Source organism: Halichoerus grypus, chromosome 9 (assembly GCF_964656455.1).
Source record: "Halichoerus grypus chromosome 9, mHalGry1.hap1.1, whole genome shotgun sequence".
Taxonomy (NCBI): domain Eukaryota; kingdom Metazoa; phylum Chordata; class Mammalia; order Carnivora; family Phocidae; genus Halichoerus; species Halichoerus grypus.
The window spans coordinates 141,313,860-141,339,574 of NC_135720.1; the positions used below are offsets into that span (position 1 = coordinate 141,313,860).

General features: G+C 42.3%; 1 protein-coding gene across 13 annotated transcripts in view; it reads right to left on the reverse strand.

The window, feature by feature from the left end:
• LOC144379120 (cytidine monophosphate-N-acetylneuraminic acid hydroxylase-like) overlaps positions 1-1,384 on the reverse strand; it is a 71,541-nt gene extending 70,157 nt beyond the window's left edge. For 10 of the 13 annotated variants that reach the window (XR_013441447.1, XR_013441446.1, XR_013441455.1 and 7 more), the window contains exon 1: positions 598-1,281. Coding sequence is in view for 3 of the 13 variants with exons in the window: in XM_078055754.1 (XP_077911880.1) it covers positions 598-655 (58 nt within the window). In the remaining 10 variants the exon portion in view is untranslated. The other 3 variants (XR_013441452.1, XM_078055753.1, XR_013441456.1) reach the window with 3 other exon arrangements.
• Positions 1,385-25,715: the final 24,331 nt, after the last annotated feature.

Here is a 25,715-nt window from a genome sequence, read left to right on the forward strand (position 1 = left end):
CTAAAAGATGTTATAACCTATCTTTAAGTAAAAAATAATTTGGATACTGCCCTTCCTGGAGGGACGGACATAGCTATGAATTCGGGCATGTATTTGGTTCAAATGAAAAGACTGATACATTTAACAAAACTTAAAATCTATAAACAGAGTGCTAGCGTATCTGTACTGACTAGATCCTTACCTGTCGGGTCCCAGCTGTGCTGTGAGTACTTAAGTAATTTAACTGCTCTGAAGCTCAGTTTCTTAAGCTGTACAGAGAATTATAAGAGATTTTTGGTAAAGATGAAATGAGATAGTGCATGGAGATGCACAGACCTCGCAGACATGAGCAAGGACTGATGTACAGTAACCATCCATGATGGCGAGTCAGTAGGCGTTAAAGATTTTAATGACTTCTGTACCTCAATCTAGCAATTGCTTTTCCCACCAAAGAACCAGAGGCCTGCAGAAAATCCCACCTCTTCCTGCCAGGAGGGCAGAGCAGAGAACCGACTGACAAATAATCCTTAGTGCCGCGCATTTCGTGAGAATACGATTTTGTGCTTTTATAAAGCAGCCTGTGATTTATACCTATTACTCTAGAGTGGCCGACCTCACCTCGGGAGGAAGCTGCTCTTTTCTTCTCAGGAGGAGGGGGCATTTCAAAGGCTGTCATCACGCCCGTCAGAGCCCCAGTCCCGCGCTGAGGATAACGCAGAGGCCCCTTCTCGCTGTGGATGGACAGTGCTGGGCAGCGCGCGGTGGGCGCCCGGGGCCGAAGGACACGCGGACGCCCCCGCACACACAGCGCACCCCCCGGAATCTGGAACCCCTGGAGAGAGTTAATAAAAGCATCACAGTGTTCAACGATGACTACGCGCGACTGCACGAACCCATCTGTCCACGCGCGTGGTCACCCCTCAAGCACCCGCCCCGCCCGCCGGGCCAGGACCCCCCGGGGGATGGGCACCTGCCGTTCCTATGGCACAAGAACTCAACGGCGTCAAACAAACGGCCTGTCTCCGTTGAGACTCTGGGGTTTTGTTCATCACGGATTTTTGCATCACTTTTGCTTCTTTAAATGTTGCATTAAAACAGTACGCATCCCGGGCGCCTGGGTGGCTCAGGTGGTTAGGCGACTGCCTTCGGCTCAGGTCATGATCCTGGAGTCCCTGGATCGAGTCCCACATCGGGCTCCCTGCTCTGCAGGGGGTCTGCTTCTCCCTCTGACCCTCCTCCCTCTCATGTGCTCTCTATCTCTCATTCTCTCTCTCTCAAATAAATAAATAAAATCTTAAAAAAAAAAAATAGTACGCATCCCGATCGCTGAGGCTTCCGCCGCTGCTCGACGAGGTCCGCCGCAGCGCGCGCTTCCCCGCCGCTCCCTTAGCCCGCCCCGCGGCCGGAAGATGGTCTCGCGAGGGTTGGTGCGCGTCTCGCGCGGCGGGAGCGGCGGACCTTAGGACCCAGCGGCGAGCAGAGGCGACTCGGGTCGGGGCCGCGGGCGAGCGGGGCCGGGAGCGGGGGGACCCGCGGGCGAGCGGGGGGAAGCGAGGGGGGGGGGCGCGGCTAGCTCTGGTGGGGGAGCGGCGTGCGCGGGAGCCGGGCCGGGGCGCGCGTTTGCCTTTCCGCGGGGCGGGGCGCTGGCCGGCCTCCCCAGTCTTCCGTACAGTATGTGACATCCTACAGTGACTCTGCGGTGAAGAGACGAGCTGGTGACCGAAAGAGGGACACGCTGGCCTGGAGAGAGCTGCAGTGGGCAGGGAAGATGGGAACGTAAAGGAGGCAAAATGCCTGCGTGCTCCCTGTCGCAGGCCTGAGCTCCCTGCACATGGCAAGTCCGCCGGGCCCGAGCTCGTGCGGGGCCCCGGAGCCCGATCTGAAGGCAGCCCGCACACCGTGGTCTTAGGGGCCCGGCCCGGCCAGGCTCGGGGCTGGAGGAAGAGGAGGGCCGAGGACACAGAAGAGGAAGTGGCTGGGATTTGCCACACGGAATCGGATCAGATAGCTGGTATCGAAAATCATACTCTAAGTGCCCAACCGCATGGCCTCAGAAACATCAGATGTCAGATGGATGGGGATGGGAGCCTATTTACAGTTCCTCGGCTTCCCCAGGCCAGCATGTTAAGAGCGACTGAAAGACTGGATGACATTCTTCCAGTTGAGCCTTTATATTAAAGAGGAAACACAAGAAAAGTCAGTCAAATAATGAGACGGTTATTTAGGACATTTAAATTGTATTTCTGAACTTAAGTGAATCAATGTCAGAGGAAACAATGACCTTTATTAGATAAAATGCACCTGGATGAAGGTGATTATAGGAAGACTTGATGAGATAGGACACACATGGCATGATCTAAAATTCACTTATGGGGGGGCCCCTGGCTGGATCCTCCACTAGAGCATGCGACTCTTGATCTTGGGGTTGTGAATTCAAGCCCCATGTTGGGTGTAGAGATTACTTAAAAATAAAAAATCTTTAAAAAAAAATTCACTTATAGAAATTTTCGTAAGTTCAAAGATACTTGTTAAGCGGAAATTAAAAACTGCTGTAAGTATTGCTAAGGCCCCTTAGGATAGAGTCCCTCCTTTCTGTATATCCAGAAGGAGAGCGAAGGAGAAGCCGGGTGCAGCCATGTGAAGTGAGAATGAACGTACATTCCTGGAGAATTTTTGCAACTACTTGTCACTCAGAATGGGCACCTGGATCCTGGCTTCCTGAGAGTGGTTTGGAAAGCCTGAAACCATGGGGACTTAGATGACACGTACAATTTGTTATTAGAAATCCCAAAGACAGAGTAATCATTCTAGGACAGACGTATCTGCAGTATGTGAGAGGATAAATCGCCAACACAGATCCTGGACGATCAACAGAAAGCCAGGAGCCAGGACCCAGAGCAGAACAATTCCCTTGACCACATCTAGTGAATGGGTATTTATCACTGGAACAATGGTGCATATAATTTGTGATATATGCATTCATGCTTGAGTCGAGCGTTTAGCAAATAGAACCTAGTTGTATGTCGATGAATGACAGTAAAATAAAATTTATAAATTCCTGAATTAAGGAGTCCCTCTGGGGAATGCTAAAAATGATACCTTCAGCTATCAGCAATCCAAACTGTAGTGCTTAGAATGGGCAGGCTAGTTAAACAACGTAGCCTGACTTAAGTACCAGCTATTGAATCAGAATCATCTTGGAGTGCTTGCTAGAAACAGAAATCTTTAGCACCCATCCCAGATGCACTGAATCAGGGCTTAAGGATCTACCTGTCAGCCACTTCACTAGGCAGTTGTGAGACCGTCAAACAAACCATGAGCAGAGCTTATATTTCAAAACGAGTAAATGAGGACTTCCCCACTAAGAAGATCTGAGACTTCTGACCCTTCTAAAAGGCGTGGGGCAGGAGCGTCTGTCCTGGATCCTGCCCCTGGGACATCCAAGAGCCCCAAAACTGGCCTTTGAGGACCAGATGATGCCTACGCTCTTGAGCCAGACCCCGGATTTTCTCAAATAGGTAGAAGAAAGGGCTTCCACCAGTACCTGTGGGATGACCAGATCGAGGCCCCAGGAGCTCCATTCTTGAGATTTTTAACCCGTCCCCCCAAGGAACCCCATGGGCAGAGTGCAGGGGAAATTGCCCTGACTGCCCACCATCGTGCAGGATGAGAACTCCCTCTGGGACCCCAAACACCCCTACAGGTGTATAACTGACAATGTCTGGGGAGGGAAGGAATGCTTCAAATGCTGGAGAATAAGGCTTGTTCTGGGGTTTGTTCTTTCTTTCTTAAAGATTTTATTTATTTATTTGACAGAGAGAGAACAAATACAAGCAGGGGGAGCGGCAAGCAGAGGGACAGGGAGAAGCAGGCTCCCCGCTGAGCAGGGAGCCCAATGCGGGGCTTGATCCCAGGACCCTGGGATCATGACCTGAGGTGAAGGCAGAAGCCTAACGACTGAGCCCCCCCAGGGGTCCCTGGGGTCTGTTCTTTAGCATGGATATAACAGGAGCATCTAATTATGACATGGAAATGAAGATTGGTCTTTCCTGTGCCCTCAAGGGAACCACGAGCCTGCACCCCTAACAGCTGAGCCCTCAAGCAAATGTGTGTGAAAGGAAATAAACCTTTTAGTTAAAAATAAATAATATATTGATGTCAGTTTCTTAGTTTTGACAAATCCTCCCTGTAATGTAAGATGTTAACAATGAGGGGAAACAGGTGGGAGGTTATATGCAAACTCTCCTCTTCTTGCAATTTTAAGCCTGACATTAAAATATTTAAATATTTTAAATATTTTAATATTTTAAAATAAAATAAAGCTCATTAAAAGTAAACACAAGAACGCCACCTGCTAGAACCTGCAGGGGGTGGGGGTGGGGCTGGGGGAGCACAGGTGGATAGATCTCAGACCCTACCTTCCTCCAGGCTCTGGCCTTTCTGGCAGAATTTCGGCTTCCATGACTCGGAGATTTTCTCCTTTCAACATCCCTGAGGATGGTGTCTTAGCACTGGTTTTCCCTTCCTGGTGGGGTGAAACTTTTTTATCTGTAACCTCTACTTAATCCTTTGCGCCAACTCATCTGCGCTACAGCCCACCGGCCGCTTCTTCCAGCCGCTGCCCACCCCCAGCCCCGTCCCTATTGCCATCTTGTTAAGGCCATTCGATCGAAAGGGTGGGAATGAATTTGCCTACCTCTAAGATTTGGCTTGAAATGTATTTCCTCACTGTTTATATTCTTTGCATATGTAGCAACTCTGAGAATCACGCAAGGCACAGTGGTGGGGGTGAGAAAGAACAAAAAATGGGGGGGCTCATCAGCTTTACTTGGAATCCTTCATAAGGGCACAGTTTATTTTAGAGTGTTAAAGTTGTGTTCCACCACGCTTATTTTAAGAGGTAACTATTAAGAGGGACAATTTAAAAAAAATTTTTACGGGGAGTGCTGGGCCCTTTCCAAACTCCCAGTTTAAAGAATATGAAGGAAGTAGGGGGACGTGTTCTCTTTGTGCAGAACTCTGAATGGAGTGCATTGTGTGAGGCCAAAGGAAAACCTCATTTGGGTAAGATTCTAATTGTATTCTTCCTTATCATGCTGGAGAAGCTGACAACCTATATTTTACCGCTCAAAAAAATAATAATAAAAGGCTTAACTTGTTCCTAGTGCAGAACTCAGGAGTGCCTGAGGGAACAAGTGGAATGAAATGTTCCCTTTTGATTTTCTTCTCTTTCAAAGCCGTTAACCCGCTGTTTATTCGGAACCACTGGATGTGGCGTGCAGAATCCAGGAACGCAAACACTGACCTTTTATTGAGCTGATAGATTCAGCGCACGGAGCTTATGCTGTTCAAGGTATAGCCCCGGCCTAAGCAACCTTCAATGTCGAATTGTGACAGATGTTAGAATACCTTTGTTACGAGGCGGTGGTTCTCCACAGGGGTGATTTTGGTTGTCACAACGGCGGGTGGGGGCGGGGGTGGGGATGGGGATGACAGCGCAGGTGTCTAGTGGGTAGAGGCCAGGGACGCTGCTAAACATCCTACAATGCACCGGATGGCCCAACAACAAGGAAAATCCAACAAGAAGCATCCAACCTGAAATGTCAATAATCCCAAGGATTCAAGAGCAACTCTCTGAAGTTCATTTAAGGTTGAGAAAACAGTATAATGTAAATTATAGGGTAATTGGTATAGTGCTCTATGTGTGATATAAGTCAGGTGCATCAGAAGAGCAAAGGAGTGATCACAACCACTTGGGATAGTTGGAGATTTCAACAACCTTTCAAGCGGGCTTTTCTGTGGTCCACGGTTCCTCATTTTTTTCCTGAGTCTTACAGATCATCTGGAGTCCCTAAGTACCGTATTGCTATATTTCAGTCAATAAGTAGCTGGTGAAAATCCTTGCTTGGCCACATTAACTCAACATCTCTGTGTCTCTGTTTTCTTTGCTGGAAGGGGACAGGTAGAATGCAGAAGCCCTAAATTTCCTCCTGGATTTGAATAAGTGACAGTTCTCACTCTAAATGTCTGTCTAGTGACCTGTGCCCCCCAAAACACGCTTCTCAGCCTTTTGGGGTGAATGCACTCCCGTGAATATCTGTCACCCCCAACATGCGTGTAAATGCAATGATTTGCTTATAATCTCAGGGGCTCCCCGAAGCCCTTCTCTGGACCCCTCTAAGGGCACATGGATCCCAGATTGGAAATTTCTGCCCCAGAGTTTCCTGAGCAACAAAATCTTTTGCTGGGTCTACCTGATCCCCGGGAACCTGACCCGGCTGTGTTTTCAAAGCTAACAAGTTCTTTCTCTCTTGTGTGACGCCCTCATCTGTCTCTTGTTTTTTCTATCATGGAATTATGTTTTTCTACTGCGGCTTCGCCCAAATCATTTTAGTTAATCTCATGGTCTTGCCAAAATCCACCTGTCAGAGCAGTTACTCTGACCTGCCAGGATGGGCTATCACCACTTTCTCTCGATATTAGAGTGTTTCTGGTGGGTTCCCTTCAGCTGAGGGAACAGCCAGTGAATGCGTCCCTGAGGTCCTTAGGGAGAAGATCCTGACTGGAAGGAGCTTAGGAAAGACCACTAGGGAGGGAAGTCTGCTATAAGCCAGCAGGGTGCACAAGAAATGGCCTGACTCTCCCCAGAAGAGAGGTGCCAAGGACTGCTTTGCTGCCGCGAATATGGCCGCGAGACCCTAGGTCTACGCAGCTCAATAAGGTAGCTGCGTGTGTTATTGAGCGCTTGAAACGTGGCCAATCCAAACTGAGGCATGCCACCAGTGGAAAATACCACCAGATTCTGAATACTTGACATAAACAAGGAATATAAATATTTCATTAATGATTTTTATATTGATTACATGTGGCAGTGATGATATTTGGGATATATTAGGGTAAATAAAATATATTATTGATGTTAATTTCACCTATTTCTTTTTACTTTTTCCATGTGGCTACTGAGAAGTTTCATATTACACACGTTCCTCAGATTTAGGCCTGTGTTGTATTTCTATCAGACTGCGTTGCTTTAGAATCTCATGGAGTATCCCCTGAGCGCTGGTTTTAACCTCTGTGGAGATTCCTTTTCTATCAAATGTATGTGACCTGCTGAAGGGCTGGTACCTCCTACTGAAGAACCAGCCCAGATAGCTGGAACTTTCTTACATTAGGCAAAGGTTCTGAGATCTGGAATATACTTTTAATTTTTTATTTTTTTATTTTTAAAGATTTTATTTATCCATTTGAGAAAGAGAGAGCATAAGCAGGGGGAAGGGCAGAGGAAGAAGGAGAAGCAGACTCCCCGCTGAGTGGGGAGCCCAACATGGGGCTCCGTCCCAGGACCCTGAGATCATGACCTGAGCGCAAGTCAGATGCTTAACCGACTGAGCCACCCAGGCACTCATGGAATATGCTTTTAATTGGCTAGTACATGGTCTTGTAATGAGTACTATAGATGGAATATTTGTGTCCCACCAAAATTCATATGTTGAAACCTAATGCCCAGTGTGATGGTATTAGGAAGTTAGGCCTTTGAGAGGTGCTTAGGTCATGAGGGTAGAGCCCTCACCAAAGGGATTCTTACTCTTGTAAAGCATAACCCACAGAACTCCCTAGCCTCTTCCACCATGTGAAGAGACAGCAAAAAGACAGTTGTCTATAAGGAAGTAGGGTCTCACCAGACACCCAATCTGCCAGTGCCTTGATCCTGCACTTCCCAGCCTCTAGAACTATGAGAGAGAAATTTCTGTTTTCCATAAGCCACTCAGATTATAGTATTTTTGTTATGGTGACCCAAATAGACTAAAACAATGAGAATTACCAGTGCTCTTGCTATGACCATAAACCCTGTGATGTTGGTGAGTATCAATCACTGGTGACATTCAAATAGACTCTTGGTGTTAGCCAAGGTGGGACCCAGCAATTCACTCTCAGTGGTGGAATATAGAGGTTGAGACTGGAATCTTCGGCCAAGGATGCAACTCGTCTCCTTGGTGGTGCTTGACTTTTCCCTACTGACTTGCATACAAGGAATACCCTGACACATGATGAACAGAAGCCCAAATATTTTATAGGGAGATACCTTGAGGCTATGTAAATATAAAATTTTTTACCTACTAGTTTTAGCATTCATTGATGTTTCTTGGCTCAATTCATTATTTCTTCCACGGTTGCCAAATAGTGCTTTTCAAACTCCAACATTCCTTCTATTTATTATTTGGAATTTTGCTGTAAGAAAAATCTTTTATTCTTATTTATTTATTTATAGCAGTGTGGACTCATGGATTGCTAGTTTATTCAATGGGTTACAATTCGTTGCTTATCATTTATTTTGAAGATCAAATTATCCCAGATTTCACCAGTAAAAGCCCCACTTAAACTAACTCTGGTGTCCTTTTTGATATGTCCCCATCATTCTTTGAGAATTTCCTTACTTCCTGGCAAAAGATGTCCCAGGATCATCTTGTACTTTTCCTGCCCTAGCCATGGACTCAGCCATTTCTGTATAAAGCTCTGGTTCATCTTGGTGAAGAGTGGTATTTAAATACCAAGATGTGGGCACTGGGTGTGCTCAGGGCTGTTGGGGTGTTGCTGCTGCCCTCGGCCCTCTCGGTAGACAAAGCTAAGGAATATATGTATCTGCATAATACATGAATGCATATCTTTATTTCTATATCTAGATGCTCGATATCTTTTGAAAACCTTATATTCACACTACAGTTCCAATCCCACAGCACGGACTGGTTCTAGTTTTTTCCTTTTTCATATTGGTAACTCCATTCTCCCACAGTGAGAAACTTGTTTCCCATTATCTTCAATATATTCACTTACTGGCTCATCACCACCAACAACCCAATACACTACTAATCTCCCCTTGGTGCTACCACTGTAATCCCCCAAACTCATGTGAGCAACCTCCTAAACCCACTTGGGTTCCAAAACCCTACGTCAGGCCATTGCCACGGCCCCCCATGTGGGTGTTCTCCTTATTCTTCACTGGCGCTGATATCCCACGCTGAGCTGCTGCTGACACCACTACCCAGACAGGGATGTTTTCCTCACTCCACCCCTGCACAAAGGCTTACCTTATTCTGTACTTCGTAATGGCTTTGGACTGCAATCAGGAAGTCAGGCGATCAGGCAGGCATGAATCAATTAAAATATCTTTGAGACAATTTAGAGCATAAGCAAACATATTTTATAGTTTTTAGGACAGCCTAAATGGTTCTTCGCAGTCTCATCCTGTCTACCTATAGTAGAGTCAGGTGAGTATCTTAGGTAAGTAGCTTAGTAAGAGGGTGCTTGCTCTTGGTGTACAAGAGGAGGCCTAATTTACAAGAGGAGGCCTTCATTGAGAGTGTCACTATGAAGCAGCATATTCATTTTCAATGATATATGGTCTTGTAAAAAGAGATCTTCTCTGTTTATTGAAGTCAACAGGATATTTAGTACCTAAGGTAGTTTTTTATTCAATGGCATATCCTAAACTGACCTATGAGTTCAAATCAAAGTCAGAATGGATGAATCTATATGCCTATAACATTGTGAAGGAGCATTTGGGTAGTAAGTATCCTTTCTCCAGAATGAATTGCAATGTGAGGGAACACTATCTCTAATAGAAAAACATTGTAGAGCCACCAGTCAGTCAAGCATCTGCCTTCGGCTCAGGTCATGATCTCAGGGTCCTGGGATTGAGTCCCTCATTGGGCTCCCTGCTCGGTGGGGAGTCTGCTTCTCCCTCTTCTTCTGCTGTTCCCCCTTCTGTGCTCTCTCTCTCAAATAAATAAAATCTTTTTAAAAAATAAAATGAAAATGAAAAAATGGGATCTTGAGCTTTTCTCAATGATATATGTCACAAACATTTTCCCATGATATTAGATACTCTATGACCTCATAATTTTAGTGGCTATGTAATATTTTGTTGTATAGATGCACCGTAATTTAATTAATCACTTTTCCAGTTTGGGGTATTTTCATGGTTTCATACCTGGGCTGTTAGAAATGGTGTTGTAATCAACATTTGTAAATAAGTATTTGCTCACATCTATGATTATTTCTTCAGCATAAACTTTTACAAGTGGAATTTGAGTCTCTGGAGCAAATAGTGTTGTACAAAATTGTGTTACTATCATGATTTTAATTATATGTAAATCAATAGGATATGCAAAAAGGAGTAATATACTTTCCTGAAGTATGTGACAGTTGTTTATAAATATAATTGATATACTATTTAGCATTTTGGTTGGACTCTGTGCTTAATAATCCCTAGAAAAATCAAAGAACAAACTGTCTCCCAGTAGTCTCAAAAAAGTAGGATCGCTAGTTTGATCCTAGTTCCAAGGACTTCCCTTGGCTTTTGTGGTAATAAAGAAATTATTGCCTCATCTCACACTTGCAGAGCAAACATTGAAATATTTATTTTGGAATATGTGCTTTCTATATGGATAGGATTTGGAATTTTAAAATCTTTCCAAAAACATTTCAGAACCACAAAATACAATAAGCTTTGAATTAAGTATTAATTGCACTTTTCTCTTCCCTACTGTTTGATCAATTTTTTAAGAGAAAAAAAAAAGTGCTACACAGAGAACAATTAAATCTTAAGGCTTGAATAATTTTTTGTGTGCTGTTGCCTGGATCCAGCAGACTGGATCAGATGACCTCCTGAACTTGTTTCAGCTGAGCAATTCCAACTTTTGTGTTCAATGAGCTTTAACTTGGAGAACTTATCACCCACTGCTCAACCAAGCCCTTTCCTCTTTACCACACATTTTCTTCGCGCTTTAATTTTCCTTTTATAGTCACAGAGGGTGTCTGCCAACCCTCCATTGTTGTCGTTATGGCAGTGTTTTTACATGAACATTACTTTAGCAATGAAGGAGACAAAGGAGTACAATGCCAAGTTCAGTAATTCTTATACAGTCATTGGCATAGAATATTCTTAGAGTATTAACAAAAACTTTAAAGTCTTGGTTTAAAATCTGATGTAATATGATTATACTTGAGAGTAGAAGAAAATTCTCAAATACATAAGCCTTAAAGTGCAAAGGAAATACAGTGCTCTTTTTTTTTTTTTGCACAAAACCTTCTACAGAAAGATGGGGGAAGAAACCCATCAATATGTTACATATTATTTACACTCTCTAATTCACTGAACTATAGTTTTATAATTTAATAAAATTCTTGTTGTCTATATGAGTCTACTGCTCTAACATACTATGTAAATGATTTATGTTCACTGGCCTGGTTCAGCTTTTGTTGCTACTGGTTGGTGTGTGTGTGTGTGTGTGTGTGTGTGTGTGTGTGTGTGTGTGAGAATCTATGTTGAGCAGTATAATGGTCACCCATTGGTTGATCCTCAATATCTATGCCCGACTTAACCTTTTCTAATAGTCCCCATTTCCACTTGGAGATCCACAGCTACCCTATCTCCAACTATCCCACTTCAGGAATGGAACAGATGGCACGTATTAAGGCAGAGAAGACATTCTATTGCACTACCACAGTGCTTAGGTCAGAGCTGAGCCTATGGTCCAAGCCAACAATGAATTTCAGGACTTCTGCTGGCACTTCTGGAACACTTTTCTTTTTTTCCACGTGGTATGGAATGTAAAGTTAGAACTATTATTGTTACTTTGCGACCATGTAGGATGCTAACCTCAGAATGAATCCAATGCACAAAGAAGGAAACACAAAAAATTAAAGAGAAATTTAACCTTGATTGATCCACACCTGGAAAAATAAGTTCCCTTTGTTGTGTAATGTGGTTTGATTTAAACTTTCTGTTACTTGCAATTGAAAGTATCATAACTGCTGCAGAATCCCAGAAGTGGTTACAGTCCTGGGAAGCATGGAGGAAGCCACATGGTTCTGGCCTTCTTCAGTTCTTCTCTAGATCAGTGCCCATTAGTTAAAGAAGAGCTGAATGGGAGGTATGGAGAGAGAAGAAGTCAACCCAGCTGTCATGGTTAATTTCATGTGACAACTTAATTGGGCTAAGGAATACCCAGGTGGATGGTAAAACATTATTTCTGGACGTGTCTGTGAATGTGTTTCTGGAAAAGATTATATAGATGATGATGTTATTCCATACACCTAAAGCAGTTTCTGGCTGCTTTTCCACTATGTTCTCTATGTCTCCTCCAGCCATGCATAATATAGCTGGTAAACCCATCCAATGAGTTCTTAATTTTATATATTATATTCTTTTCTTCTAGAATGTCCATTTGATTCTTTTATTATCAATTCCAGTTCTAACATTCTTCATCTTTTTATTCTTTTTATCCATTTTCATCCATTTTTAAACATTAATTATGGTTGTTTAAAGAAATCAATGTCTGGGGCGCCTGGGTGGCTCAGTCGTTAAGCGTCTGCCTTCAGCTCAGGTCGTGATCCCAGGGTCCTGGGATCGAGCCCCGCATCGGGCTCCCTGCTCGGCGGGGAGCCTGCTTCTCCCTCTCCCACTCCCCCTGCTTGTGTTCCCTCTCTCCCTGTGTCTCTCTCTGTCAAATAAATAAATAAAATCTTTATTTAAAAAAAAAATCAATGTCTGCTAACTCCAACATGAGACTTACGTATGGGTCTACTATTGTTTGTTTTTCTCTTGATTTTTAAGTCACATCCTCCTGCCTTTTCACATATCCAGTAATATTTGTTGTATTCTGGATGATGTGTATAAAAGAATCATAGAGGCTCCAGATGACATCGTCCTCCAGGGAGTTTCCCTTTTCTTCAGTAGATTGGGCGAGAGATTGATTATCTCAATCCAACCAGGGATTGAGCTGGGCTAGACCTCACTGTAAGTTCACTAAACTAGATCTGCTCTGGTTCATCCTTATCTCTTGGACATGGTCCTCCAAGGCTTTTAATTGAGAACCCGGCAGTCTTCGTCTCCTTAGCCCAAGAGGATGCATTTTACTCTGTTCTTTGAAGATTCTGAGCTGTTAGCCTCCCTGTATTTAGCCTGCCACTCTGTACACTCAAATATGGCAGATGCCTTGAGGGGAGACCAACTTCATATTTGAGACAGACTCCCTCCTTCTAGCAGAAGTTTGCCTCCTTAGCATTGCAGAATGCAACCTCTCAGCTGCCTTTACGTAACCAGAACTCACCAAATGTCTCATGGTAAAACCAGCCACATTTGCAGTTCCTCAAATTTTCAATCTGTCACGCCAGCCATGCACAAAATTTCACTTGTTTCTCTTTCTTCCAGCAGAGTCCCACTGTATAGGCTAAGCCTGATCCTCCCTCTGTGCCTAGATTCAGCAAACACCTTCAGGAAGAAAACAGCAAGTGATTATCAGTGGACTCCAGAAGGGCTCCTCCTTTTCTGGAATTCTGGGCACCTGGTCTGCATTGCTCTCACAGCTCTCTGATGTCTTAAAAATGTGCTGCTGTAATTTCTCCAATTTTTCTGATTGCTGCACAGGAACACTGTGTGGCTGTGATCTATTTTATTCTACTCAAAAGTGGAATGCCACTTGTGGGTAACCTCTTAATTAAACTAGCATTTAGTGTGGTGGCTCAAGAAGTAGTCTCAAAATTCTACCTTACTAGCTATTTGACCATGGAAAATTCACTTAACATCTCTTGGGGAGAATAATGGCTACTTCTTTGAGTTCTTATATGGAGAACTTTCAAAGTATAAAGTGTTTTAAATAAAAGGCAGTCTCTTTTTTATTCATTTATTTATTCATTCAAAGACACTAGTTGAATACTTAATATATTCCAGACACTTTGCTAGAAGCTGGGTGGGAAAAAATGAATGAATAATACTTGGAGGCATGATCTCACAAGGAACTCACAATTCTAGTGGGGAAGAAGAATAAATAAGAGAAATATATTGTACAATTATAATATAAGTATAAGATAAAATGGCATAGAGAAAGGAATAAGTAATTCCTTTGATAGGGTAGGTAAGTTATGGAAGATTTCTCTGAGAAAGTGAGTGACTTACAAGTGAAAGAGACTGCCAGTTGTCCACCTAAATCCATTCTCCATCTGTTCCACAGAAAAGAGTCATCATTGGACAAATAGCTACATACCTGGAGAACACAATCTCAGCCTCCTTTGCACTTAGGTATGATATGACTGTGTTGAAGTTCTCACTGAGATGAAAATAAATAACAATTGTCATGTGTGCCTCTTAGCCTTAAAATCTTTCATATAATATGCCCCATGCTTCTTCCCTCTCTCTGAGAGCCAGGGCATAGGCATTCCTACACCCAACTTAGCCACACAGACAAGGACAGCAACCTAGGAGAAGGCCAAGCAACAAGATATAAGGAGTCTGGGTCCTTGAATGATCATGTGCAACCTACCCATCCCTCTAACTTGGAGTGCTCACCTCGAAACTCACATGAGGAAAAAAGGAGTTGTTTTCTTTAAGCCATTCTATTTTAGAAACTTTTTGTTATTCTATCTTAGCTGTACCATACCCAATTGCCCTGAAGAAATACTTCTAAAAACCAATAAGAAAATGATAAGCCAAATAGAAAATGGGCAAAAGTCATGAATAGGCAATTTATGAACGAAGAAATGTAGATGGCCAATAAACATATGGAAAGAAAAATTCAAACTTACTAGCAATTAAGAAACTACAGATAGGGGCGCCTGGGTGGCTCAGTTGGTTAAGCAGCTGCCTTTGGCTCAGGTCATGATCCTGGGGTCCTGGGATCGAGCCCCACGTCCGGCTCCCTGCTCAGTGGAGAGCCTGCTTCTCCTTCTCCCTCTGCCTGCCCCTCTGCCTACTTGTGCTCTCTATCTGTCGAATAAATAAATAAAATCTTTTAAAAAAAAAAAGAAACTACAGATAAAAATAAGATGCCTGCTTGCTTATCAACTGATTTCATTATATATAATGTATATGATTATATATGTAATATATATATATATATATGTGTATATATATATATATATATCTATCTTAGCAATTCACTTCTAGGCATTCATTTTAAGGAATTATTTTTCAGAATATGGGAATGCATTTAGAGTTGTTAGGTTATAATTTATATATTTCAGAATTGAAAGTAATTTATATCCTTAACATTAGGTTATTGGGTTAAATAAATCTGGGTATAAATAATATTCCATCATTTAAAATGATTAGTGGAGGGGCACCTGAGTGGCTCAGTCAGTTAAGCATCTGCCTTTGGCTCAGGTCATGATCTCAGGGTCCTGGGATTGAGCCCTGCCTCAGGCTCCCTGCTCAGCGGGGAGCCTGCTTCTCCCTCTCCCTCTGCTGCTCCCCCTGCTTCTGCTCTGTCGCTTGCATGTGCTCTCTCTCTCTCAAATAAATAAATAAAATTTTTTTAAAAATAAAATAAAATGATTAGTAGAGGCCCAAGAGGTGCCACTTGAAGTGAGAGTTACCTGTCTGACCAGGCAGTCATGAGTGAATAACAGGATTGTGGACCCAGGTCCTGGGAGCAGGAGATTTTAAGTGACCAAGCTTAGCACAGGAATCACAGAAAGTTTCTTATCCTTTTCCAAATCTTTATTAGAGGGGAAAAAATCCTCTAGAAATTGTGGCTATGCCCTGGCAAATAAGGAAAATTACATGATTTAAAATTATGCCCCTGGCTGGGAAATTATTCAATGATAGTTGAACATATTTGCTTAAGTCCAGTGGTTCTGGTTTAAGACAGATAAATACCCATAATAAAAATACAGTGCATATTTTTCTCAAGTTCTTGGAACTATGAAACAACACAAGTTCTGTTCAACAGGAATTTGCCTTTAAATGTGGCTTTCACTTCTAAGGGAAGAGAAGAGTCTTTGCACATCTAATCTTCTTGGAGTGTGTTGGGTTGTCTGCTGATGCTCACCAATAGTTTATAGAAAGAAAAAGAATACATCTGACTTGGGTGCTGTACTAATTGTTGCCTCTTATAAAGTCGTTCCTCAAAATTCACTTTGAAGAATATATAATAATTGATTTCAACTGACTTAGAGCAATTGTTTAAAAAAGGTCAAACCTATCAGAATACAGAAACTGAATGTGATGGGAATGTTAAGATTTCAAAACAATTGAAAGGACTGTGGGAATGGGAAAAGGTCACCTTACTTTCATTCCAGAACATACTGGTAATATGGCTAAGTATGTAGATGCATATGTATTGCAGTTGCATTGAGAGGCTGTGCCTATTAAGGAATGTTTGATTATCCAAAATATCTTGAAATACATGGTTTTCAGAAAGACATGTATTCTGAGAACTATGAATCGTGGAGGAATCAAAACCTTTTTTTTAAGCCGTATAATTGAAACCACCAATGAAAGGTAATCTATTTCACAGCAAAGTTGAAAAATACGTGAAAGAAACATTTTCAAGAAGTCGGTAGAGCATGCAACTCTTGATCTTGTGTAGTGAGCTTGAGCCCCACATTGGGTGTAGAGATTACTTTAAAAAAATGATGCTTTATGGGGCGCCTGGGTGACTCAGTCGTTAAGCGTCTGCCTTTGGCTCAGGTCATGATCCCAGGGTCCTGGGATCGGGCCCCGCATCGGGCTCCCTGCTCGGCAGGAAGCCTGCTTCTCCCTCTCCCACTTCCCCTGCTTGTGTTCCCTCTCTCGCTGTGTCTCTCTCTGTCAAATAAATAAATAAAATCTTTTTAAAAAAAAAAAGAAGGTTTAAAAAAATAAATAAGTAAATAAAGCAAACCTTCATATGGCACAAGAATATAATTGATACTTCTATGAAGAAAGATGACTGACATTTATTACCAGAAATGACAAAAAGCAGTCACCATTAATTTGTGGTTGTGTTTTACAAGAAGACATTTAAATATATGTAGCTATTTTCTTATGCTTACAAGTGTTTAAAATGTTTTTAATAAAAAATCAATATTAATATTTTGTTCACACTGAGGCACTAGGTAAGGAAAATATCATAATTATTAATATGTTATGATACCAATAACCATTAAAAAATAAAAACCATCATGCTTTTGACATGATGAAATATATCTATGAAATCAAGATTTTATATTCAGAGAGAATGTTGTCGAAACTAGTTTCACACAGTTTATAAAGCTCATTCTTGGTATTTCTGATATTTGCTGGAATCAGCATGTCGTGAATGTGTGTATCTGCATGAAAAAAAAGAGATGGGTATTACTTTGCAGATGCTTAACTTGATATGTTTATGGAATTAGCTAATTTATACTCATTTTTTTACTGTGGGCAGATTTCTAATATATTTAGTTCTGTGCAATTTAAATTTCTTGTATTTGAATAAATTCACTATTTCTAACTTCTGCTTTTTTAAAAAAATAACTTTGTGGAAGTACATTTATCTACTCGCAGGAAGATCTTCACCATTTATGAAGGAGAAATATTAAGCTATGAGCTTATTTTTGTGACATATAGTTTGTAAGCTAGAAAAGGAGTCTGGAACAGATACTAGTTGCACAGTAGGATCACCAGGGGAGATTTTAAAAATCCAATGACCAGACGCGACCTCAGTTCCCCTAAATCAGAATCTCTGCATTGGGATCTCAGGCATTTACTTCAAAAGCCCCCCAGTCAGTTGAGCATCCCACTTGTGATCTCAGCTCAGGTCTTGATCTTGGGTTTATAAGTTTGGGCCCTGCATTGAGCTCCACGCTGGGCATGGAGCTACTTTAAAAAAAAAAAAAAAAAAGAGCTCCTCAGGTGGTTCCAATGTGCAGTCAAGATTGAGAACTACTGGTTTAGAAATACACACACACAGGTGTGCTCTCTCTCTCATTCTCTCACGGGCATGCACACACACTCACACCTACAGTAGATCTATGTGTAGATCCCCCTGTGATGTGGATTATGGGAAATTTTTATATTCTTCTTTTAGCTTATCTGTGTTGTCTGCAATAAACATGTATATTTTATACAATAAACATGTAAGCAAATGTATGTAACTTTTGAAAGGCAATGAAAATCAGAAGGAAAGGATAGAAGGAAGGATGAAGAGAAGAGGGAGGAAGGGATGGGGAGGGAAAAACAAAAAGGAAAGAAGGAAGGAGAGGTTTGTTTTTTTTTTTTTTTTAAAGATTTGATTTATTTATTTGAGAGAGAGAGAGCACAAGCAGAGTGAGCGGCAGGCAGAGGGAGAAGCAGGCTCCCCACTGAGCAGGGAGCCCCATGTGGGACTCGATCCCAGGACCCCGGGATCATGACCTGAGCCGAAGGCAGACGCTTAACTACTGAGCCACCCAGGCACCCCTGTGCTTTATTTTTTTATCCCATTCAATCCCATGACCTACCCTGCAGGGCTGATAGGTCATTTTCTTTTACAGATGGGCAGACGGAGGCCCAGAGAGGTGAGGTGACTTGCTGATAATACTGTATGAGCCAAAGCCACTATCCCACCCCTAAGCTCACCTTCTGTGGTGAGGAAAAGAAGGTCGTTGGGCGCAGCGTAATTCTCCTTGGTGTGTCTAACAGCTCTTAATCTTTCTTGTTTTTCTTTTTTACTCTTGTGAAGAACTGATAACTTTTCCAAGCTTTTTTTAATATATATTTTTTTCTAAGAGGGCTCCACACCCAAGGTGGGGCTTGAACTCACAACCCTGAGGTTAAGAGTTGCATGTTCTACTCAAAGCTTTTTAGATGCCACTTTTCCCCAAGACCCACCTCCTGTTGCTTGTCCTTGGATGACCATAGGTTCTTCACTGTGCAAAGCTACACAAATAACTTCGTTAGAGGAATTGTCTAGACTTTCTACTGAAGAATGCTTGCTGCCACTCCCTAATGAAGACCCAACAAGACATTAGAAACCCACCCAGACTCTTTGCAAACATGGCTGGGCCAGAGCATTGTCACTGTGTGCTAAAAGCACAGTAAGCTTCCTGTCAGCTCCCGTGAGTTGACAGCTGTAGCCGTAGATGGCAAATAACAAAAAGAAAAGGGTTATCTAAGTGGCAAACCTTACAGGAGCCAGAGAGAGTCAGGCAAGAGAGAGATATCATTTAGATATGTCAGCTCTAATAAGTAAATTCATCATTTTTTGAAAAGATTTGTGTATTTATTTGAGAGAGAGAGAGAGCGTGCGTGTGCAGGGGGAGGGGCAGAGGGAGAGGGAAAGAGGGTCTCAAGCAGACTCCCCACTGAGCGCGGAGCCTGACGCTGGGCTCGATCTCATGAACCATGAGATCACCACCTGAGCCAAAATCAAGAGTTGGACGCTTAACCAACTGCGCCACCCAGGCGCCCCTGTAGATTCATCATTTAAAATAGTATATCCATCAAGTTTTTAAAAATAAGTGAGCCCTTGGAACCCTACCCTCTTTTCCTGTATATTTTAGGCCAGTGCTATACATCTACATTTCAGTAATATGTATCTTGGATTAAAGGAAAATTTTTAAGTTTAAAATAAGACCATTCTAATTTCTTCCTGACTTTGCTCTTTATCACCTCCCTCAAGTTCCCCTTAGACAAAACCAAATGCAATTACAATTTCCCATACTTGCTGGTTTGCTTTATTTAATGGTTGGTAACCCCAAATAACTTAAGAAGAGCACACAGGAAGCCCAAATCACCTCCAAGACAGGGCCGGTTTACTTGCTCAAACAGTCCCAAATGCTCAAGATGGCTCCCTCCATCAGTTGGCCTTCCCTCTGACCCCATTTGACACACTGTCTTCCTGGCATCTTTCCTTCAGCAGGATGGTATGAAAGACAGAACATCAGCTCTGGAGTCAGGCTGTCCTGGGTTCGAATGCTGACGCTACTGTTTCTTGGTCATGTGAGCTTGATGCTGTTGTTTAGTTATTCTGGGCCTTAGTCTCTATATTTTCAAAGTTGGGAAAGAATTCTTCCCATGTGCTTCTTAGGAAAACTTCCAGCATGAATATGTATCAAGTGACTGACCCAGTGCTTAATACAGGGAAGGCACTTAACCGTTAGTTCACACCCATATCTGGTTACCATTCCCGTTACCCCCAACACACTCCTGCCTGCCACCTAGTATTATCATGATGGTGGTTCTCTCTAGATAGTACACTGTCCTCCAGGAGACTCCATGCTCACTGGAGGTGAAGACGATGCCCGATCTTTGATAAAGATCATGTAGGCCTGAGCATCAGTGATGGGCAATAACCAATGTCCTTGGCTAGCCAACCTTTCAACCAGGAGTAATTGAGGTATATGGCTAGGCCAGTGCTTATCACTATCAATCAGTGATTGATACACTCTGGTCAGAAACCTGGCGGTGGCCATTACACTCCTTAGCTCTAGCAAAGTATTTTCCAATATCCCATAAAAACAGAGCTTTAAACCATTCAAATCAATACACGCCGTGCAACATAATTAGAAAGTATCCACTCTAAGACAAAGAGTCATTTAAGAAAGGCTATTGATTTTTGATTTGTAAACACAGGAGGCCCAGGCTCCCCTACAGGACCAGGCTGTGGGGCCCATTCCTAGCTGAGGCTACACCATAGAAAAATATCTGATGCTCTCTTGGAACGGATCCAAGACAAATATGCCTTAGAGCAAACAGCCCCCTGAGTCTCATTGTCTTCCAGACGCAACATGTTATTTTGCTGTCTTGGAGGTAATTTCTGAAATATCTGTCAAGTGAAAAATGTTCACTGATCTATATAATATAAAGCCCTGTGTGACTTGCGGGAAAGATCATACTTCATTCAGCTCAGCAGCATTTGTAGATCAGAGTATACACTGTGAATTCAGTAAGTGCTAAGTAACTGTGAGTTGCATTGAACTGATCGGTGCTGGTCTGTTGGAGGGCAGAAAAAAGAAATACTTCAGTATTCATATTTTGACTTAAAAAGTCATTCTCATGGTCCTCTTGCAGCTGAGAGCCACTCCCCGGCACAACCTGATTTCTTTCAAGGCTGGGATGATTTCCACCAGTTATAAAAGCATGTTAATTACATGTGGAGGTTTGGATATAGTTGTGCATATTTAAAATCAAATTCCTCCGAAACATTCTCCCCTCTGAATATTTCTCACCCAAATTCGGTCTTCTTCGGTTTCAAGCGTTTAAAATATAAACAGGGTTTAAACCAAGCTGCAAAATGTAAACTAAAGACTGGCATTTGGAAAAGACAGACTTCTCCATGTATGCACCAAAATAATGGGATGATTGAATAACATTCCAGAGGGGACACATCACCTGTTGTAAAGATCGCTTTAAGTACTTAGCCAAACGTCCCATTCCGTAAACCAGTCGAGTGGCAAATTAGAAACAATGCTGAATTGCTGTGTTGTCCTGTGGCTGAAAACAAAAGCCAAGAGTAAGGGACCTGTCACTGCCTATCGACTTAGCAAAACTGTAAAAAGCGATGATATTTGATGCCAATAGGCTTCAATAAATCTGATACTCTCGAGCACTGCAGTTTGGGAAACCACAAAAAGTTCCTAGCCTCTGATCCAGCTTCTGGGATTTTATCCTGAGAGACTTGTGCAAATATGAACAAAAGCTACACACACGAAAACCTGTCAAGGCAGCGCGGTCCATCCTGGTGGACGAGAGAAGCGTCTACACTGCAGTGCTTGCAGAAGCACCGTGTCCCTGCTCTAGGGACTGTTCATGTCAAGAATGACTATAAAATCCTAGCATATGGAAAAATGCATGAAGAGTGTCGACCTAAGAAATAAAAATTGTAAAATATAAAGTTACTATTGTGTTACAGCAATAGTTACATAATTAATGCATGTAATTCAAAAAGAGTAACTAAAGTAACTAAAGGTAGCTGGGTGGCTCAGTCGGTTAAGCGTCTGCCTTCAGCTCAGGTCATGATCCCCGGGTCCTGGGATCGAGCCCCGCATCGGGCTCCTTGTTCATCAGGGAGCCTGCTTCTCCCTCTGCCCCCTGCCCCTGCTTGTGCTCTCTGTCAAATAAATAAGTAAAATCTTATTAAAAAAAAAAAGAGTAACCAAAGAGACACCCACAATGATGGCAGCACCTTTGTTAGAAATCGAGCACTGTAAGAGGATACGTAGTTTAAAAACATTTTCTATTTCCCAAATATTCTATATTGTGGTCATATTTAATAAGTAAAAAATGGGAAATAAGACCTCCAGAGAAAGAAAGCAAGAATCTTTTCCTATTTCTTCCTCCAGTGAGTCATAAACTTAACGGTGAGTAAAGTCTTCCTTGAATCCAACCTGCATTTCTCATGCTGTGGCTTAAGTATATTTTCTCTTGCTCTCCTGTAAAAATGATCATTTCCATTCTCTGGATCTGTTCTTTCGGCCAAGGGCCCTATAACTCCATATTAGAGTTTTTCAGTCCTTTTTTCCCCTGGGGTTGCATGCAGGTGTGTTTTAAACTCTAAATACGATGTACTTAACCCAATAAGGCTTGTTAGACCGTCGGCTGTTAGGCGGCCATCTGATGGATGTGTACTTTAATTCTAAAATTCTGTGCTTGTTAGCTGGCCTCCTTCTGGGGCTTATCATTTTAAAAATGAAAGCACAAAAACATTCCCACATAGGATTAAACCAGGGCCATCGCCTTTCTTGTCTTCGAGGGCTCCTCTCTGTTCCAAGCTGAGTAAACTGGTGTTATTCAGCTTGCCTCATGTGATTGAAAGAAATCCCCTGCTTCTTTTAAGTACCTTATTTATTTATTTGTCAGAGAGAGGAGAGAGAGAGAGCACAAGCAGGGGGAGGGGCAGGCAGAGGGAGAAGCAGGCTCCCCACTGAGCAAGTAGCTGATGCGGGACTCGATCCCAGGACCCTGGGATCATGACCTGAGCTGAAGGCAGACACTTAACGACTGAGCCACCCAGGTGCCCCAAAAGAAACTCAAATCTTTATGGTTGCCCACGGGAACTTCACCAAATTCCGGCTTTCCTTTTGAGTTGTGGAAATTTGAGCTGTATTTGAGCAAAAATAAAATATCCAAGGTCTGATTCTTTGGGGACCCATTCTGATGGTGGTGGGTTGTTGTGCTGCATGAGGATGTCTCTTTAGCTCAAAAAACTTACCTACTAACAGGGTTAAAGACGTATGCCCCAAGCATAATATGTGGCACTAATATTGTATAGTTAAGAACCTGGGTTCAAGTACTTGCTCTTTCACTTACTAGATGTGTACCCGTCACAAAATAAAACAAGAAACCCTCATTTCTTGGTACGTATGAGTAAAAGTGAATAAGAATCCTAATGAGGATGCATTTTTTAAAATGTAATCACGGGTTGTGGTGTTTTCCCCCCCAAAGTGCTCCCTGATGTAAATTCTGAAGTGCTCTAATGGTGTAGAATGTACATGTGATTGTATGTATATATTAGTGTGTGTGTATCCGAGACATTAATAATTAAATGATGGTTATACAAATTGCTTGTCAAAGAAATCTGCTTGTTCAGCCTCACTGTGAGCCAGGACCCCCGCCCCCCATCATAAACATCTCAGCAACTGCTGACTGTGAGTCTACAGGGTCAGAGAAGTTGTAGATTCTTTATTGCATTCCTTTCTCGAATAGCATTTATAAGGAATCCTTAGCCTAGAGCATCTCAACTACCACACAGTGAATAAATAGCAAGTGTGTTGACATTGTGATTCCTCTCAGCCCTTAGGGCAGCCCAGGAGGGCCTGGGGATGTACTGGAGCCCCTAGAGAGCCCCAGTCCAGTTGAGAGCTGCCTTATCTGTCTACGCCAGTGTGCTGAACAAAAAGGATCATTTTCTACCTGTGCATGCCAGGAAAGGGGTTGGAAAGCCTCGTGATAGACACTGGTCTCATTGTGGATCAGTTGTACATTTAAGTCACATACTTCTTAGACCTGTCTTGGCTTTTCATTGGCTCTCTTTCTAGCTGTTTGTATTTTATTGCTTTAAATTATTTATGCTTTTTCCACAGACACTGGGACAGATGTGGGATGTCCAGGGACTGGAGCATCTGTTAACGAGCAGCGAGGTTCCTGGCAATGTCTGCTCAGTGGTGTCATTAAATGACCTTACAACTGTGCTAGAGCTAGACAAGACAAGAGGGAAAAGTGGAACCCACCCAGATCTCATTTAGGAAATGTGGAAAATTTTCAGAATAAAATGAAACCTTAAATAGATTATTTTAATCTAACCAAAAAACTTAAAAATCTAAATGAAATTGCCAAACTCTACCAGCCTTAACAGCTATGGAGTAGGTCCCTTGGTCTTGGGGGACTTGGGCTGGGAGTGAACTTGTGGAGGGAATGGGCTTGAGGTCTGCCGCCTGCCCTACGTGCTTGAGCTCTCTACCAAAATCTCCAGTGTGATATTGAGAAGACTTAGAATTAAGCAGAGAAGTGGGTTTTTTTTTTTTTTTTTTAAGGCATAAAACCAGTGCTAATATTTTAGGTTTATATTTGGGAATAGACTGTGACTAATGTGGTTCCTTGAGGTAATGTAATGTTTAACAAATTTTGAATATACTATTTAGAGTATTTAACAGATTTTCACAGTGCTTCCAAATTTAAAATGTGAAATGTCATCATTAATTTAGACTTATTTTAGGTTTCAACAAGGTGGGGAAATTGAGACTCAAAGAGGTTAATATACTTATCCATAGCTGGGATCAGAAAAAAATCCACATCCAACAGACCGGGTTTTAAGTACTGCCTTTACCATTTTTTGCCCCGTGACCTTGGGGAAGTGTTCTGAACTTTCTGTAAAATTCTGCCAAGGCAAGCTCAGCAGGGTTTTTGAGGAGCAAATGAGGACAAGTATAGGAAGGCATTACCTAAAAGTAACGTTACTAGTTATCAACAGGGTAAGGCCTAGAACCTACTTACTGACTCTCAATTCAATAGTGTCTTCCTGACCAGTTCCCAATCAAGTTTTCTCTGCTTTCAAATGATCTCCTTTTCTTTTTTAAATCTTTGCCCATTTTTGTCTACAATGGCCAGCATTTATTGAGTATGCATCTTGTTCTTGGCACCGTGTAAATATCATACAGAGCAAGGTAAGTGAAAAGTTGGCTCGCGCTACCCAGAGCCCGCATACTATAATGACAGATGCAGAAGCAGACTGAAATCCTGATCTTGAATAATTTCCTTTACCTCTTTGCACTTTAGTTTGTCCTTCCACACAATGAGCGATAATATTATTGTCTCAAGAAAAATTATGTGGGGGCGCCTGGGTTGCTCAGTCTGTTAAGCGTCTACCTTCGGCTCAGGTCATGATCCCAGGGTCCTGGGATCGAGTCCCACGTCAGGCTCCCTGCTCAGTGGGGAGCCCGCTTCTCCTTCTCCCCGTTGCTCCCCTTGCTTGTGCTCTCTCGCTCGTGTTCTCTCTCTCAAATAAATAAGTAAAATCTTAAAAAAAAAAGAAAAATCATGTGAAGGACATAGCACAGTGAATTAATACAAACTATCTGTAATAACATGAACGAATCCTAGTAAGAATAATTACCTGGAAATGAAGCTGAGTAACCCCCAGACTACTGAGTGATGTTCATTTTCTGACCAAGCAGAATAGAAGGATCTTGCTGAACATGCCAGGTATTCACTAGAGAATCCCAAAGAACCACAGGTTAGGTAAGGCTAAAGCAGCCTAAAGTAAAGATTATTCCAGGCCGACCCTGAAAAAGACAAAAAGTATTGAAAGTTGATCAATAAGCCTGCTGGAACAAAACTCAAATACTGTTATCTTTAAAAGAAAACACAAAATCCAGACACTAAATAATAGCTTTCACAACGTCAGGTATCTAATCAAAGATTCTGGGGCAAAGAAGCCCGAAAATGTAACCCCAAAACAAAACCAGAAAAACAAGCAATCAAAAGAAACGTGTGTGTGTAGGTGTTCAGGCAAACAAAA